This window comes from Carcharhinus amblyrhynchos, chromosome 18, assembly GCF_965287045.1.
Source record: "Carcharhinus amblyrhynchos chromosome 18, sCarAmb.v2.hapA, whole genome shotgun sequence".
NCBI lineage: Eukaryota > Metazoa > Chordata > Chondrichthyes > Carcharhiniformes > Carcharhinidae > Carcharhinus > Carcharhinus amblyrhynchos.
In genome coordinates, this window is record NC_137341.1 from 48,324,255 (window position 1) to 48,341,017 (window position 16,763).

Consider the following 16,763-nt stretch of genomic DNA (forward strand, 5'->3'; position numbering starts at 1 on the left):
TATTTAGGCGAATGAGTCATTCATATATACATATGAGGAATTGCATCTTGCTACTTAGAGTGAATGTGCTCATTCCCAACATTGGCTCCAGCTGGAACCCATTGTAACCAGCTGGATGTCTAACGCATGCGCACTCCCGCGCCCGCCCGTCGCTGACGCCACGGACACCCCGAAGCGCATGCCGGGCGCGGATTGGCTGCGCCGTTCCCATAGTTACCGGGGGAGGCCACCCACGTGATCGTGTTTGTGTCACGTGGGGCGGCCGCTCGAGGCTGACGGGACTTGTAGTTTCCACCGGAAGCGGGAACGGGTTTCCCCGGCGGCGGGAGAGGCATTGCCTTCACACCTCCTTTCGCTAAGTGTTTGGGTGGTTGGAGTCTTCGGGTTCGGGTGACGGGAGCCCGGCGGAGAGGGGAGGAAGCGGGGTTGATTTTTTTTTTAAATAACCCGGAGCTTGAGGGTGGGAACGGTTTTCCCCAGAGCGGAACGTTTGTGAAGGGATCGGGGAGGGAAATAGGGAGGGCGGAAGCGATAAGGGGATGGTTTCCGGTGCATGGCGGCCAAGCGGGGAAGGTGAGAGGGTTTTTTTTATTGAGTTTGTGACTCGGGGGGAGGGGGTGCGAAGTGGGAAAACTTTTCGGATGAAGAGCGAGGGGGATGAGGGAGGGAGGCGGGGGGAGAGGGGGCTGTAGGTAGCAGATTCCTACCTCCCGGGGGGCTGCGGCTTGGGGGACCCGCCGACATTCCCACTGACTGCTGACACCCCCCGTGACTGCTGCAGGGATGGAGGAGCGGGGTTATCATTAATCTGTGAGGGGGGGGGGAATGTTTATTATTAATCTGTGAGGGGGATTTATTATTAATCTGTGACTGGATACTGGGGCTGCTGTCAGAGGGGAGGCGGTGAACTTTGCAACTCCCCATGTTGTGATTACACAGGGCCAGTTCCGAAGGAGCTGGAGTTCTCTGCTCCAAGTGGCTGGGCTGGGGAGGGCGCAAGGCAGAAGAGAGAAAGAGATTTGGCGCAAAAGGTTTTTAGAATCTCAACAGGTCTGACAGCATCTGTGAGGAGAGAATAGAGCCAGCATTTCAACTCAGGAGTTCAAGAGGGTCATCTAGACTCGATTATGATACTGCTGGATTGTCATTTAAAAAAAATTAACCCTCCTTTTGTAGGAGGAGGAAATCTGCTATCATCAGGTCTGACCAAGGGTCATTTAGACTTGGAATGTTGGCTGTATTCTCTCCCCACAGATGCTGTCAGACCTGCTGAGAATTTCCAGTATATTCTGTTTTTGCTTCAAAGTATTTTACTTTTATCATAGAATGCCAACAGTGTGAAAAGAGACCATTTGGTCCATCGGGTTTGATTTATTGTTGTCATTTTTTTAAAAAGTTTTAGTTTAAAATTTTTTTATTACTGTCACGAGCATGCTTACACGAACACTGCAGTGAAGTTACTGTGAAAATCCCCTCGTTGCTACGCTCCAACATCTGTTCGGGTACACAGAGGGAGAATTTAAGAACATAAGAAATAGGAGCAGGAGTAGGCCATCTAGCCCTTCGAGCCTGCCCCGCCATTCAATAAGATCATGGCTGATCTGTCGTGGCTCAGTTCCACTTTCCCGCCCTCTCCCCATAACCCTTAATCCCTTCTCTTATCAAAAACCCATCAACCCGCTTCTTAAAAATATTTAGCGAGGCAGCCTCCACCACTTCAACGGGCAGAGAATTCCAGAGATTCACCACCCTTTGAGTGAAGAAGTTCCTCCTCAACTCCGTTCTAAACCGCCTCCCCTTTATCTTGAGGCTGTGCCCCCTAGTCCTACTGTCTTTTTTGAGCGGGAAGAGTCTCTCCACCTCTATCCTATCCATCCCATTCATCATCTTATACGTCTCAATGAGATCTCCCCTCATTCTTCTAAACTCTAACGAGTACAAGCCTAGTTTATTCAGCCTCTCCTCATAGCTCAATCCCCTCAACTCCGGTATCAGCCTAGTAAACCTCCTCTGCACTCCCTCCAGGGCCAAAATATCCTTGCGCAGGTGCGGCGCCCAAAACTGCACACAGTACTCCAGCTGGCCCATTTAGCATAGCCCATGCACCTAACCAGCATGTTTTTTGGGCGTATGTTAGGAGACAGTGAAAAGTATTGCTTCTTGTGTGCAAAGCATACCATTCATAGAGTACATAGTGGAGAACTAAAGGACAGGGTGCAAAATGTAGTGTTACAGTCATAAGGTGTAGAGAAAGATCAGCTTAATATGAGGTAGGTACTTTTAAAAGCCTGGTGGGGGTTGGTATGCGACCTAAGACTTTTGTACCTTTTTCCAGACAGAAGAAGTTGGAAGAGAGCATGTGGGGTCTTTGATTGTGCTGGCTGGAGAATGTGCAAACTGCATGCAGACAGTGACTCGAGGCCAGAATTGAACCTAGATCTCTGGCACTGTGAGGCAGCAATGTTAACCACAGTGCTGCCAAAATATAAGATTTTGTATTTTTAGACTTGCTGTAACAAACAGCCCAACACTCCCTATTAAGCACTGTTGTTTTAGGCAAATCATACTTTAAACTTCAAAGAGAACCATAACTAAAAACCCACCTCATGTCTTCTTATGTATACTTTACACTGATCCTTTCATCGTGATTTGATTTTTTTTCCCAGAAGTCCCGAGGAATTCTTAGCCCCCAAGTATTTATTTCTGATTTTTTTTTTTCTTTCCCAGTCTGGTAACTTTTAACCCCAGAACAAGTTATCATGAGATGGGTTTCCCCTTGCAATTCCCCTTCCAGTGAAAGGTAGGTGAATCTTTCAGCCTCATTTCAAATCCTCATGAATTTTGTTATTTTAATCTGAGTGCGAGCTCCCATCGACATTCCTGTGCACTGAACTAGAGAGACTTCTCTAGCTATTCCCACTTCCTGGATCCTGGTCGACTAATTTGTCTGTGAGTTTATGGGATGTCTTAGAAACCCTTTTCCTCTCATAGCGTATGGCTGTGTGAATCACACGGGCTGTGTATCCAGGCAGATTAGCTATTCTTTAAACCCTCAATTCTATTCTATCTTCAAATTAAATGGACAATTTAAAGTATAACTGTTCACAACCTGACATCCTCAACACCCTTCTAGGACTTGGAAGACCACTCCAACACCGACTTTCATCTTTGTCACCATGTGTGAACATCTTGCACATTCTTCCCAGCAAAACAGTCTGGGCTTCCTTGAATCTTTAACAACTCCCTCACCCAGGCATGTTGTCAGGCAGACTTCAGAACAGTTATACGCACCTGTTCATTTCACCCCAAATTAAAGACTGTCCCAAAACATAAAACTCGTAATTGTAAAGTAAGTTGTGTGTGACAAATAAGTAACTCATTAAATTTTGATTTATTGTGAAATGGTCATTTTTACTTCTTATGATTGTAGTTGTATGAACAATTCTTAATGTAAAATTGCCTCATTCTTGTCACTAAAGTCAGTGTAAATTACTTTACATCCAACCCTGTCCATTTCAGCTCTGTCCCTTTCTGTATCTGAATCAGAAACTAAAGCTTGAGTAGTTGGGAAAGTGCAGTCATATTTCTTTCATCCAACTTGCATATTTTTTTGTCCACAAAGTCATTGTTTTATCATGTGTGTTGAAGTTATCATCACAGGATTCCTGCAATTGTGTGATTTCTGCTGTGCCCCCAACCCTGTGGAAGGAAGCATGCAAGCATACATAGCGAGACCCTGTTTGTTCCAAGATGTCTCAGGGGATTGGGAAAGGGTTGTGTAATTGTGAATCGTCTGATCTTTGCCACAGTGTTAGTTTTGCCAGTGTTGGCAAAGCCCTGGTAAAGGTTGCAGTTTGAATTGGGAAGGTGAAGAGTGGTTTCAAATAGGTGAAACTGACAATTGGTAGCCATTGTTTTAATTTTGTTGTCGATGCTAAATGAACAAAATAAAAACCAAAGAAGAGGGTTCAAAAACTATTCTGGTGTAGCACAGTGGTTAGCACTGCTGACTCATAGCACCAGGGACCCAGCTTCGATTCCTGGCTTGGGTCACTGTCTGCGTAGAGTTTGCACGTTCTCTTCGTGTCTGTGGTTTCCAATGGGTGCTCTGGTTTCCTCCCACAGTCTGAAAGACGTGCTGGTTAGGTACATTGGCCATGCTAAATTCTCCCTCAGTGTTCCTGAACAGACGCCAGAGTGTGGTGACCAGGGGATTTTCACAGTAACTTCATTACAATGTTAATGTAAGCCTTTTTGTGAAACTAATTAATAAAAACTAAACTGAAGTAAAAATAGTATATTTAGATTCCTGTTGGGAAAATTCGCTCTTTGAAAATTATTATGCATGTTAGGGATGGAATAACGTTTTTCAATTTTTTTTCATTTTGCTAGATATTTTAGCCTGATTGTACTGTTTAAATCCAGACTTATCCTGTCTGATTTCATTCTTATAACTAAAAAAGTAAATAAAAAGTAAAAACTAATAAATAACCTTAAACACTCCGGCTGATATTTGTGCCTCAGAATCGCCTCCCATTTCATTAGTTCAATCAAATGTCTGATCACTGCATCTATTTAGTGGCTCTTGTAAAGCAAATCCGTAAGTGATTGAAATCTAGTCCACTCTTTGCTAAAGACAGGATACTCTTGTTCTATTCTACTTATCATCCCCCTTCTGTATAATAGTGGGTGATGAGTGCTGCTCTTTGGCTAACCATAGTTATATTTTCTCGGTATTTTTTTAACCCTGAATGTTTTGAGACAAAGGGGAACAGTATCAATAAGATGATACATCGCAGGCAGTAATGTTTTATTTTGTTCATCGGAACCTCAGTTTAACACTTCATTGGAAATCACTGCATGCCATTTTTGATTACGGGTTCAAAAGCAACACAACCTGTCTTGGAAAGTAGTACTAATTGATCCAGGATGTGTGAACTGTACATTTGACAATTTAAAAAGTGGAATAAAATGATACACTCTAACTGTCAGTTTGAGGTGTCAGGAAAGAAGTTGCGAGGAAGATACTTTACAGACCTGTGTGTTTCCTTACAGGATGGGAACCTTTGACACTAGTTCAGTTTAAAGTTTATGTATTATTGTTGCAAGTAGATTTACATTAACACTGCAACAAAGTTACTGTGATGACTAGAGGCCTAAAAGTGATTGAGATAGAACAAAGAACAACCCAGCACGGGAAACAGGCCCTTCGGCCCAACGAGCCCGCGCCGCCGCATCACCCTACACCTATTCTACCCTGCGTGTCTACGAATGGAACCCCTAACTTAGCCAGATTCGGGGAGAATGGTGTAAATTTGGTAAATCAGCCTAAGAGCACATCTTTGGGGTGTGGGAGGAAACCGGAGCGCCCGGAGGAAACCCACTAACCAAGCAAAACTTAATCATGTCAAGCAATGGCAGAATAAAATTATTGTGGAAAGAATTATGATCTCAAATTAGTGTTCTGTTTAAAAGCAAATTACTGTGGATGCTGGAATCTGAAACCAAAAGAAAAAATGCTGGAAAATCTCAGGTCTGGCAGCATCTGTAAGGAGAGAAAAGAGCTGATGTTTAGAGTTCAGATGACACTTTGTCAAAACGTTTGGTTTTCTGTTCCAGTACATATTACATTCTACACTGTCTTTTAATATAGTAGAGGTGCTGGAGATGTGTTGGCAGTATATAAGGTAATATAACTTGGCTAACTACACGTGTCAAAATAATATCCGGCAGAACTGCTGCCTTTCTGAAAAGGAAACATGCAGATACGATGAGCTGAATAAATTTCTATAGATTTTTGCCTTTTCTGTATGGCTGCTCTTTCAATCTAATCACTTCAATAAAGTGTTCACGGGATGATGAGAAAAAGAGTATGCATGTATGCCAAGAATATTTTAGATTTTGCTTTAGATTTTTCTAAGAGTGACAGATAAACAGATAGTATAACAATGTGATATGGGGTGAGATTTTTCTACCCTTCCCACTGATGGGATCTTCCCGTGCTGCTTAAGGTGACCCTGCCCCCCCCCCCCCCCCCCCCCCCCCGTGGGTTTCCTATGGTACAATAGATAAGTCACTCCATAGACATTGGTGAGACTGGACATTCCTGCTGGCAGCTAATGGCAAGTTGCCTCCACCACCAGAAAACAAGGTGCCAGGGATTGGAAAATCCTGCCAGTTATCCACGCATTGACCCACCCAAGGACGCTTGGAAGGCTGCAGTATGTCTTGAGATGATAAAGTGGTCACATCTCCAAATGGATTTACTAATTGATGATTCAACCTTAATTCTTTTTCCTCTTTAATTTCAGATTTTCATCCAAACCAGTGTGCGTTTTGGGTTTTTACCAGTCTGGAACAGTCAATGGTTTCAAATATTCCACCGACGGTTGACGGACAGAAACTGTATTTGAGTGAAATGCCTTAAACTTGAGGAACCTAATCCAATTTTTGACTGTTCGTATCACTAGAACAATGCCAGTTCACGCGCTTCAAGATCTGTCTGGATCCGCATTGGTGTATGTTCTCAGATAAACCGACCAGTCCATAAGGACCGATTGGAGGTTGTTTAAAACACAAAGCTCTGATATTATTCTTCGGGTTGGCAAAGCTGAAGTAATCGGTAACGGCAGCTCCCCTTTCCTCACTGGCAGCGTTGCCAGAGATTCCGTGTGCTTTCAATGGAGAAGATGGCACGGGTGACCACGGCTCTGAGTGGCACAGCCATCACAGGGCGAACGATGTTCTGCCACCTTGACGCACCCGCCAATGCCATTAGCGTGTGCAGGGACGCTGCCCAGGTGGTGGTGGCTGGCCGCAACATTTTTAAGATCTACTCCATAGAGGAGGAGCAGTTTGTGGAGAAGGCCAACCTGCGGGTCGGGCGCAAGCTGTCTCTGAACTTCAGCTGCGCCGACGTGGTGTGGCACCAGATGGACGATAACCTGCTGGCCACGGCCGCCACAAACGGGGCCGTGGTGACCTGGAACCTGGGCAAACCATCTCGCAACAAACAGGATCAGCTTTTCACTGAGCACAAACGCACAGTCAATAAGGTATGCTTCCACCCCAATGAGGTGCACATGCTTCTGAGTGGCTCCCAGGATGGCTACATGAAATGCTTCGACCTTCGGAAGAGAGAATCAGTGAGCACCTTCTCTGGTAAAGGATATATAATTATCTAATTCCTGTAGAGTCAAAGCCTTCGGTTCGTTTAAGAAACTGTATTCGTTTGTGAGCAGTTCGTAGAAAAATCTTACTTGCCCAGTTACTCCTGTTTTGGAAAACTTTCCACCAAAGTGAATATCGTTTCGAAATGAGCTTTCCTGTCTCTTAATGAGCTTTAGAAATATTAGCAATGGTGGCTAACCGGTTAATAGTTTGCCCAGGGTTTACTTCACTATAATGGCGTGTCTCTCTGAAATAATATAGCTGAAGATGTGCCTAAAGTCATCCCAGTTTGAGCACGATTTGCTTCACCATCTAAACATGAAGAGCAGCATGAGTGATCTGATGGTAAAGCAGTAACATTAGGCCCCAATTTCCTCAGCTTGAGACAGCCACCATCCTATAACGAGTGCCTTTGAATCATAGAATCCTACAGTGCAGAAGGAGGTCGTTCAGCTCATCGAGCTTGTACCGGCCACGATCCCACCCAGGCTCTATTCCCATAAGCCCATGCATTTACCCTAGCTAGACCCCCTGACATTAAGGGGCAATTTAGCTGGCTGGTCCACTTAACCTGCACATCTTTGGATTGTGGGAGGAAACCGGAGCACCCAGATGAAACCCCACACAGACATGGGGAGAATGTGCAAACTCCACACTGACGATGACCCGAGCCGGGAATCGAACCCGAGCCCCTGGTGCTGTGAGGCAGCAGTGCTAACCACTATGTCACCGTACTGCCCACAAAGGACCCGGGTTCAATTCCGGTCTCGGGTGACTGTGTGGAGTTTGCATGCTCTCACCGTGCCTGTGTGGGTTTCCTCCGAGTGCTCTGATTTTCTCCCACAATCCAAAGACGTGTAGGTTAGATGGATTAGCTGTGGTAAATGTGGGGGGGTTGCGGGGAGAGGGCCTCGGTAAGATGCTCTGTCAGAGTCAGTGCAGACTTGATGGGCTGAATGGCCTCTTCTGCACTGTAGTGATTCTGTGAAATTTTAGAGAAGGTTATTAGTTTAATTAAAGCAGACGGTTTATAATAACTAACCGTTTGTGAGCTAATTATGCATGAAAGAGGGGTTTCAGAGCATCCTGTCCATCCATTCAGAGAAGCTTCCATTTTGCAGCTAGAATTCCATCCCACGCACTGATCACCTTTCACATGAGAGAACCCCTGATATCGGTCCTTATTTGTAACTGCTCTGTGGATTAGATGCCCTGTCCCCGCTCAATAATGAGCCTTAACCCACTGCATTCAGTTGCAACTTCCACATTTTGGACCAGCTGTCCTCGTGATGTTTCTGAACTGAGATTGACACTTAATCCTGGGTAGCTCTAGGTCATCACCCCACAAGCAGTAGGAACTATTCAAATTTCTATAATGTTGGGTACTTGGATGTCTTGCAGTGAAGACATTCATCTCATGACTGAAGACTTGTGTGTTCCAATAAGTCCTGCCAGATGTTAACTGCAGTAATAATTGAACCTACTTTGGTAATCTTGTAAGTGGAACTTTATCTTCTGTAGGTCAGTCAGAAAGTGTCCGGGATGTCCAGTTCAGTGTAAAAGACTATTTCATATTTGCTGCTTCATTTGAAAATGGTAATGTCCAGCAGTGGGACATGAGACGGCCAGATAGATATGAGCGTATGTTCACAGCACATAATGGACCTGTCTTCTGCTGTGACTGGCACCCAGATGATAGGTGAGTACGGTGAGGCTTTTGCAACCTTCAGTGATTGTATTTAGAGTCTGATAAGGCTGATATTTTTTCTTCTTTTGCCGAACTGAAGTACATTAAGATCTTAAAGTGAGCTTTAGTGTAACTTGGCTCATGCAGAATGGTAGCTAGGCATCAGTTTGTGTCCATAAATATGTGTATCAAAGGGGGATCACAAACCAGAGTCATAGAGGGTTACAGCATGAAAACAGGCCCTTCAGCCCAACTTGTCCACGCTGCCCCTTTTTTTTTAAAATCCCCTAAGCTAATCCCAATTGCCTGCATTTGGCCCATATCCCTCTATACCCATCACACCCATGTAAGCATCTAAATGCTTTTTAAAAGACAAAATTGTACCCGCCTCTACCACTACCTCTGACAGCTTGTCCTAAACACTCACCACCCTCTGTGTGGAAAACATTACCCCTCTGAACACTTTTGTATCTCTCCCCTCTCACTTTCAACCTATGCCTTCTAGTTTTAGACTCCTCTACCTTTGGGAAAAGATATTGACTACCTAGTTGATCTGTGCCCCTCATAATTTTAAAGACCCCTAAAAGATCACCCCTCAGCCTCCTACGCTCCAGAGGAAAAAGTCCCAGTCTCAGTCCCAGCCTCCTTATAACTCAATCCATCAAGTCCCGGTATCATCCTAGTAAATCTTTTCTGTACTCTTTCTAGTTTAATAATATCCTTTCTATAATAGGGTGACCAGAACTGTACACAATACTCCTAGTGTGGCCTTACCAATGTCTTGTACAATTTCAACAAGACATTCCAACTCCTGTATTCAGTGTTCTGACCGATGAAATCAAGCATGCCGAATGCTTTCCTCACCACTCTGTCCACCTGTGACTCCACTTTTGAGGAGCTATGAACATGTACCCCGAGATTTTTTGTTCTGTAACTCTCCCCAACACCCTGCCATTAACTGAGTAAATCCTGCCCTGGTTCAATCTACCAAAATGCATCACCTTGCATTTGTCTAAATTAAGCTCCATTGTCCATTCGTCAGCCCACTGGCTCAATTGATCAAGATCCTGTTGCAATTGGAGATAACTTTCTTCACTGTCCACTATGCCACCAATCTTAGTGTCATCTGCTAACTTACTAACCATGCCTCCTATAATATTAATATAAATAACAGTGGATGCAGCACTGATCCCTGAGGCACACTGCTGGTCACAGGCCTCCAGTTTGGAAAACAACCCTCTACAACCACCCTCTGACTTCTGTCAAGAAGTCACTTTTGTATCCATTTAGATACCTCACCCTGGATCCTGTGAGATTTAACCTTATGCAACAACCTACCATGAAGTACCTTGTCAAAGGCCTTGCTAAAGTCCATGTAGACAACATCAACTGTACTGTCCTCATCTACCTTTTTGGTTATCCCTTCAAAAAACTCAATCAAATTTGTGAGACATGATTTTTCCACTCTCAAAACCATGCTGACTGTTCCTAATCAGTCTTTACGTCTCTAAATGCCTGTAGATTCCGAGTCTCAATGTACCATCCAACAATTTATCCACCATATACGTGAGGCTCACTGGCCTGTAGTCCCAGGCTTTTCCCTGTCCAGTTACTCGTCTGAACACGTGAGCATTGAGCCAGTCCTTATGCAGACATGATGCTAAATTATTGCCATACTTGGATCAGACAACGCAGCATGGAGACATAGTGGTTAGCATTGCTGTCTCACAGCACCAGGGACCCGGATTTGATTCCTGGTGTAGGTCACTGTTTGTGTGGAGTCTCCCTGTGGGTTTCCTCTAGATGCTCCGGTTTCCTCCCTCTGAAAGATGTGCTGGTTAGGTGCATTGGCCATGCCCAATCCATCACGCAAACCAGCCTCCCATCCATTGACTCAGTCTTCACTTCCAGCTGCCTCGGCACAGCAGCCAGCATAATTAAGGACCCACACACACGGACAAACTCTGTCCCGTTGAGAAAAAGATACAAAAGTCTGAGGTCACGTACTGACCGGCTCAAAAACAGCTTCTCCCCTGCTGCCGTCAGACTTTTGAATGGACTTACCTTGCATTAAGTTGATCTTTCCCTACACCCTAGCTATGACTGTAACACTACGTTCTGCACTCTCCCCTTTCCTTCTCTATGAATGGTATGCTTTGTCTGTATAACACTCAAGAAACAATATTTTTCACTGTATGCTAATACATGTGACAATAAATCAAATTCTGTGCGTACCTGAACAGGCGCTGGAGTGTGGCGACTAGGGGATTTTCACAGTAACTTCATTGCAGTGTTAATGTAAGCCTACTTGTGACATTAATAAATAAATAATAAAAATGGCAAAAAGCAATTCATTGTCAAAAATTTACAATAAAGTCCAATATTAAGCATAAGTTGTATTCCTGAAAATTGCCAACGAATCGTGGAATGTTTTAACACGAGCCCTGATTTGCGGTCAGAATTTCAACACAGAAATAAAGCTATAAAAGTATCTGTCCTGAGTGGAAATTTCAGTATGCTTTGTATCGCCTTGCTTTCTGCTTTCTTACGCAGTGCTCTACCTTGGCTGAACTGGTGGCCAGGCAGTGCCTCGAGCTCTTGACAAGGCGACTGCGGACACACTGCAGGGTGTCCAATTGTTTCCTGCCTTCGTTCTTGGTTACTTTTGGTGGAAAGTTGCCCAACTTGTGCTCAGCACCTGTTTATTATACAGTTGAGATTGTGAGCTCACCATATGGGGAATCACAGGCAACAGCTTTGTTCCCAGCTTCCACCTGTATAATCTGTTAGGACCCAAAAGGGGAGGTGAGAAAAAGCTGCATCCATATGGAGACAGTGGGGAAACTGGCACACATGCCATTCCAGTGGGGTCTTATAACCATTTGCAGCTATTTATGTAACAGAGTTTGGGAGAGGAGGAAAGGTTGAAGAAGACTGGGGTGGATAACAGATGGAATAAATAGGCGAAAGGGGGAGAAATTTGACAATATTTAGCAACAACATTGTGACATGCCCTATCAGTTGGCAGCATATTGCAGCTTCACTCTGTGCCAGCCTGTAATTCCAGCTTCTTTTAAAGGTGAGCTAACAGACTGAAGAGGATCCATTGAAATCAAACTGGTGTCCTTCAGATGCTCTGGATTAGATGCTACAGCAGAGGCTTTAGTGCTCAGGAACTGCACCTTTCATGTTTAGTGGAATATATTCATAAATAAGGCTGATGTGATAGCTGTTTGCAATGAGTATTTTACACCTTTTTTTATTCATTCATGGGATGTGTGCGCCATTGACTAGGCTACCATTTATTGCCCATCCCTGAGGGTATTTGAAAGTCAAGCACATTGTTATGGCTCTAGAGTCGCACATAGGCCAGACCAGTTAAGGACGGCAGATTTCCTTCCCCACGGACATTAGTGAATCAGATGGGGTTTTTATGACAGTCGAGAATGGTTATCCTTGGACTTTTAATTCCAGATGTTTTTGATTTGATTTATATTGTTACGTGTATTGGGATACAGTGAAAAGTATTGTTTCTTGCGCACTATACAGAAAAAACTTATCCTTCATAGAGAAGGAAACGAGAGAGTGCAGAATGTAGTATTACAGTCATAGCTAGGGTGTAGAGAAAGATCAACTTAGTGCAAGGTAGGTTCATTCAAAAGTCTGACAGCAGCAGGGAAGAAGTTGTTTGAGTCGGTTGGTACGTGACCTCAGACTTTTGTATCTTTTTCCCGACGGAAGAAGGTGGAAGAGAGAATGTCCGGGTTGCGTGGAGTCCTTAATCATGCTGGCTGCTTTTCCGAGGCAGTGGATGAGAGGATGGATTGGGCTACGTTCACGACCGTTTTTATTGAATTCAAATTTCACGATGTGCTGTGGCGGGATTCGGACCATGGGTCTCCAGATTACTACTCTAACGACAATACCACTATGCTACCACCTCCCACGTCATTTGACTGCATGTGATGCACTTGTTCAAATTTAGTTTTTGTTGTTTATCTCGGGCTTTCAACACAAAAGTTAGGAAACAGCTTCTACAGTTTCCTCTCACCAGGTCTGATATAGAGAACTTTAATCATTAATAAAATAATAGAAATGAGAGCATAACAGACCAGTCTGTTCCATCTCAGTAATACTGGAGCCTTTTCTTTGGCTGGAGCAATTATTCTGTCTGTTCTATTTCACTTGTCATTTCTCCATCTGCTTTTATATTTATTTTCAAAACTTTCTTGTCTCTGCTTCACTAGCCGCTGTGGTAAGACACTCCATATTGTGAGCTCCATGAACTATGTGCTTGATGTTTCCAGCAGTGGAACTGAATTTTCACCAACTATCCTCTCAAAATTTCTTAGGACTTAAGTTTATTTATTAGTTTCACAAGTAGGCTCACATTAACACTGCAGTGAAGTTGCTGTGAAAATCCCCTTGTTGCTACATTCCAGCGCTGTCGGGTACACTGAGGGAGAATTTAGCATGGCCAATACACCTAACCAGCACGTCTTTCAGACTTTTGAATGGACCTACCTCGCATTAAGTTGATCTTTCTCTACACCCTAGCTATGACTGTAACGTTACATTTTGTGCACCTTCGTTTCCTTCTCTATGCACAGTATGCTTTGTCTGTATAACATGTAAGAAACAACACTTTTCACTGTATGCTAATACATGTGACAATAATAAATCAAATCAAAATCAAAAAAGTCTTTTGGACTGTGGTAGGAAACCAGAGCACTGGAGAAAACTCACACAGACACGGGGAGAACGTGCACACTCTGCACAGTTACCAAAGGCTGGAATCGACCTTGGGCCCCTGGCGCTGTGAGGCAGCAGTGCTAACCACTGTGCCACCATGCCACTCTCTTAAATTGGTGCCCTTAAAGAGCACCTCTTAAATTTTGGGGGAAATTACTTGCTCTTTTCCATTAAAACAACACCAATCATTCAAGCCTTTCTTCGTAATTTTGATCCAAAACACTTTTAATGAACTTTTGCTGTACTCTTTGTCCTTGAACATAACTGGGTGTACAGATCTGCATGCACTACCCCAAGTATGGCACGCAGTGTCTTTACAAATTTAACATCAACTCTGTGGCCTAAATAGAAAAATTATGATTTTATTTAACTTCTTTCATGATCTTTCCATAGTCTGTTTGCTTTCATTATCTCTTTGACAGCAGAAAATCTTCTAAGAATTGTGGAACAATGTGTTGGGAATCAGAGTGTGGCAATCACCTTGTTAAGAGAATTGTCAGTAAAACCTATAGCATTGATTGTGTTATAAACAGCGGCATCACTTTGGGGATGGGATTTTTTATAGGCTGGCAGCTCTGGAGTAGAGGCTTACAGTAAAATAACTTGAACCGAAAGACCAGTGTGAAGTGATCTTTCCACCTCAACCATTTATCATGAGTAACACTGGATAAAAGCAAAATACTGCGGCTGCTGGAATCTGAAACCAAAAGAGAAAATGCTGGAAAATCTCAGCAGGTCTGGCAGCGTCTGTAAGGAAAGAAAAGAGCTGATGTTTCGAGTCTAGATGACCTTTTGTCAAAGCTAAAAAGGCATAGGAAGTGGGAGATATTTATACTTCAGGGCGAGGGAATGAAAGGTGAGTCATAGCCACAGAAACCAGGGGAAAGGCTGCTAATGGCAGTCCACAGAGAGAATAAAGGGTGTGAATGGCCAAACGGCAGAGAAGTTGTAAGCTGTGACAGGTGGCGATGTTTGGGGAGGGGAGTGAATGGGCTAGAGGTAGAATGTAGAAAAGGGGAAGCAGGGGAGAAAAGGGAAGGGGTTGAAGTAGGGGGAAGAAAAGAGTTGGGGGGGGAGGAAAAATGAAGAAAGACAATAAAGAAATAAAAGGTAGAGAACAGTTAAAAGTTAAATAAAAGGAAAAGGGTTGAGGTGGGATAGAGCAAATCATCTGAAGTTGTTGAATTCGATGTTAAGATTGGAAAGCTGTAACTTACCTAACCTGAAGGTGAGATGCTGTTCCTCCAGTTTGTGTTGAACTCTGCTCGAATATTGCAGCAGGCCAAGGACAGACATGTGGGCATGGGAGCGGGATCGTGTGTTAAAATAGCAAGCAACAGGAAGGTCAGGGTTTTGATTGCACACGAACCAAAAGCGCTCAGCAAAGTGATCACCCAATCTACGTTTGGTGTCATGAGTAACATGTTGTTCCTTTTCTAACTCTTGATTTTTTTTTTCCCCTATCTGCCCAACTTGCTAACCTGTTCATATCCTCTACAAATCTCCTGAATTGTTCTTTCACAGTTTTATCAGTGGCGTATAGATCTTAATAGTCGTGAAGGGGTGGCACGGTGACATAGTGGTTAACACTGCTGCGTCACAGTGCCAGGGGCCCTGGTTTGATTCTTAGCTTGGGTCACTGTCTGTGTGGAGTCTGCACATTCTCCCCATGTCTCTCCGGGTTTCCTCCCACAGTCCAAAAGACGTGCTGGTTAGGGTGCATTGGCTGTACTAAATTCTCCCTCAGTGTACTTGAACGGGCGCCAGAGTGTAGCGACTGGGGGGTTTTCACAGTAACTTCATTGCAGTGTTAATGTAAGTGTACTTTTGTGACACTAGTAAATAAACTACTATCTTCACTGCAGCACAAGCCAGGTACATCAAACTAAAAACATAAAGTAGATATTTACCTTCTCTACTCAACTAAGGTACAAGTTTTGATTTCTGCAATTCTAAATGTTGCTCTAATTCAGTGTTGCACAGTAACTTCACTGCAGTGTCAATCTAAGTCTATTTGTGATATTAATAAATAAGCCTCCATCTTCCCATTCATGCCATGTTCTTGAATTAAAAGCACCTCACCTACATGGAATATGCATCACACAGTTCAGCTAATCTGCTCTGCACATTTGATTTTTTTTATATATATTGTATATAACATAATATATAATACAATATATATAAGATTATACATTTAATATAATCTTCACAGGTTGAACAGTGGTGTATAGATCTTAATAAATGCAGCATGCTGCCTGCTTATGTTGTGTTTGTTTTTTCAGAGGATGGTTAGCAACTGGAGGACGGGATAAAATGGTGAAAGTGTGGGACATTTCCACACCGAAGACCAAGGAGATATATTGTGTTCAGACTATTGCCTCAGTGGCTCGTGTGAAATGGAGACCAGAAATGAAATATCACCTGGCGACCTGCTCCATGATGGTGGATCACAACATCTACGTGTGGGACATTCGACGGCCCTACATCCCGTTTGGAATGTTTGAGGAGCACAAGGATGTTACCACGGGGATTGTGTGGCGTCACATTCACGATCCCTATTACCTCCTCTCCGGGTCGAAAGACAGCACTCTGTACCAGCACATGTTTAAAGACGCCAGCCGGCCTGTCGACCGTGCCAACCCTGAGGGGTTGTGCTACGGGCTGTTTGGAGACTTGGCTTTTGCGGGAAAGGACAGCATGTTTGGTAGCGACTCCAACCGGAAAACCTACGGCGGGGAGAGACGTTATCCCATCTTTTTCTTCAAGAAGCCCGACTTATCGGAGCAATTTGCAAACGTGTCCAGCTCTCTGAACGTGTTTGAAACCGAACTGGGCAGTAACTCCATGGACTGGTTTGTCAACACAGCGCAGCAGTACATTCTGGCTGGCCGCTCGCTTGCTGAGCTATGTGACCATAATGCCAAAATTGCAAAAGAATTGTATCGTTATCAGGTACTGTAATTACTTGGGTCAAAAATGGAAAAAGAATATTTACAAAATAAATCACAGAATCCCTACAATACAGCAGGAGGCCATTCGGCCCATCAAGTCTGCACCGACCACAATCCCACCCAGGCCCTATCCCCAAAACCCCATGCATTCATGCTAGCTAGTCTCCCTGACGTCAAGGGGCAATTTAGCATGGCCAATCCAC

At 43.9% G+C, this 16,763-nt stretch overlaps 1 protein-coding gene across 3 annotated transcripts in view; it reads left to right on the plus strand.

The window, feature by feature from the left end:
- Positions 1-526: 526 nt before the first annotated feature.
- Positions 527-16,763, plus strand: part of wdr24 (WD repeat domain 24) — a 29,650-nt gene continuing 13,413 nt past the window's right edge. For 2 of the 3 annotated variants that reach the window (XM_080206972.1, XM_080206974.1), the window contains exons 1-4: positions 527-573; positions 6,312-7,161; positions 8,692-8,869; positions 15,892-16,561. In XM_080206972.1, coding sequence (XP_080063098.1) covers positions 6,681-7,161; positions 8,692-8,869; positions 15,892-16,561 — 1,329 coding nt within the window. In that variant the 5' untranslated portion in view covers positions 527-573; positions 6,312-6,680. Of the gene's footprint in view, positions 574-2,725; positions 2,801-6,311; positions 7,162-8,691; positions 8,870-15,891; positions 16,562-16,763 lie in introns of those variants that run through there. The other variant, XM_080206973.1, reaches the window with a different exon arrangement.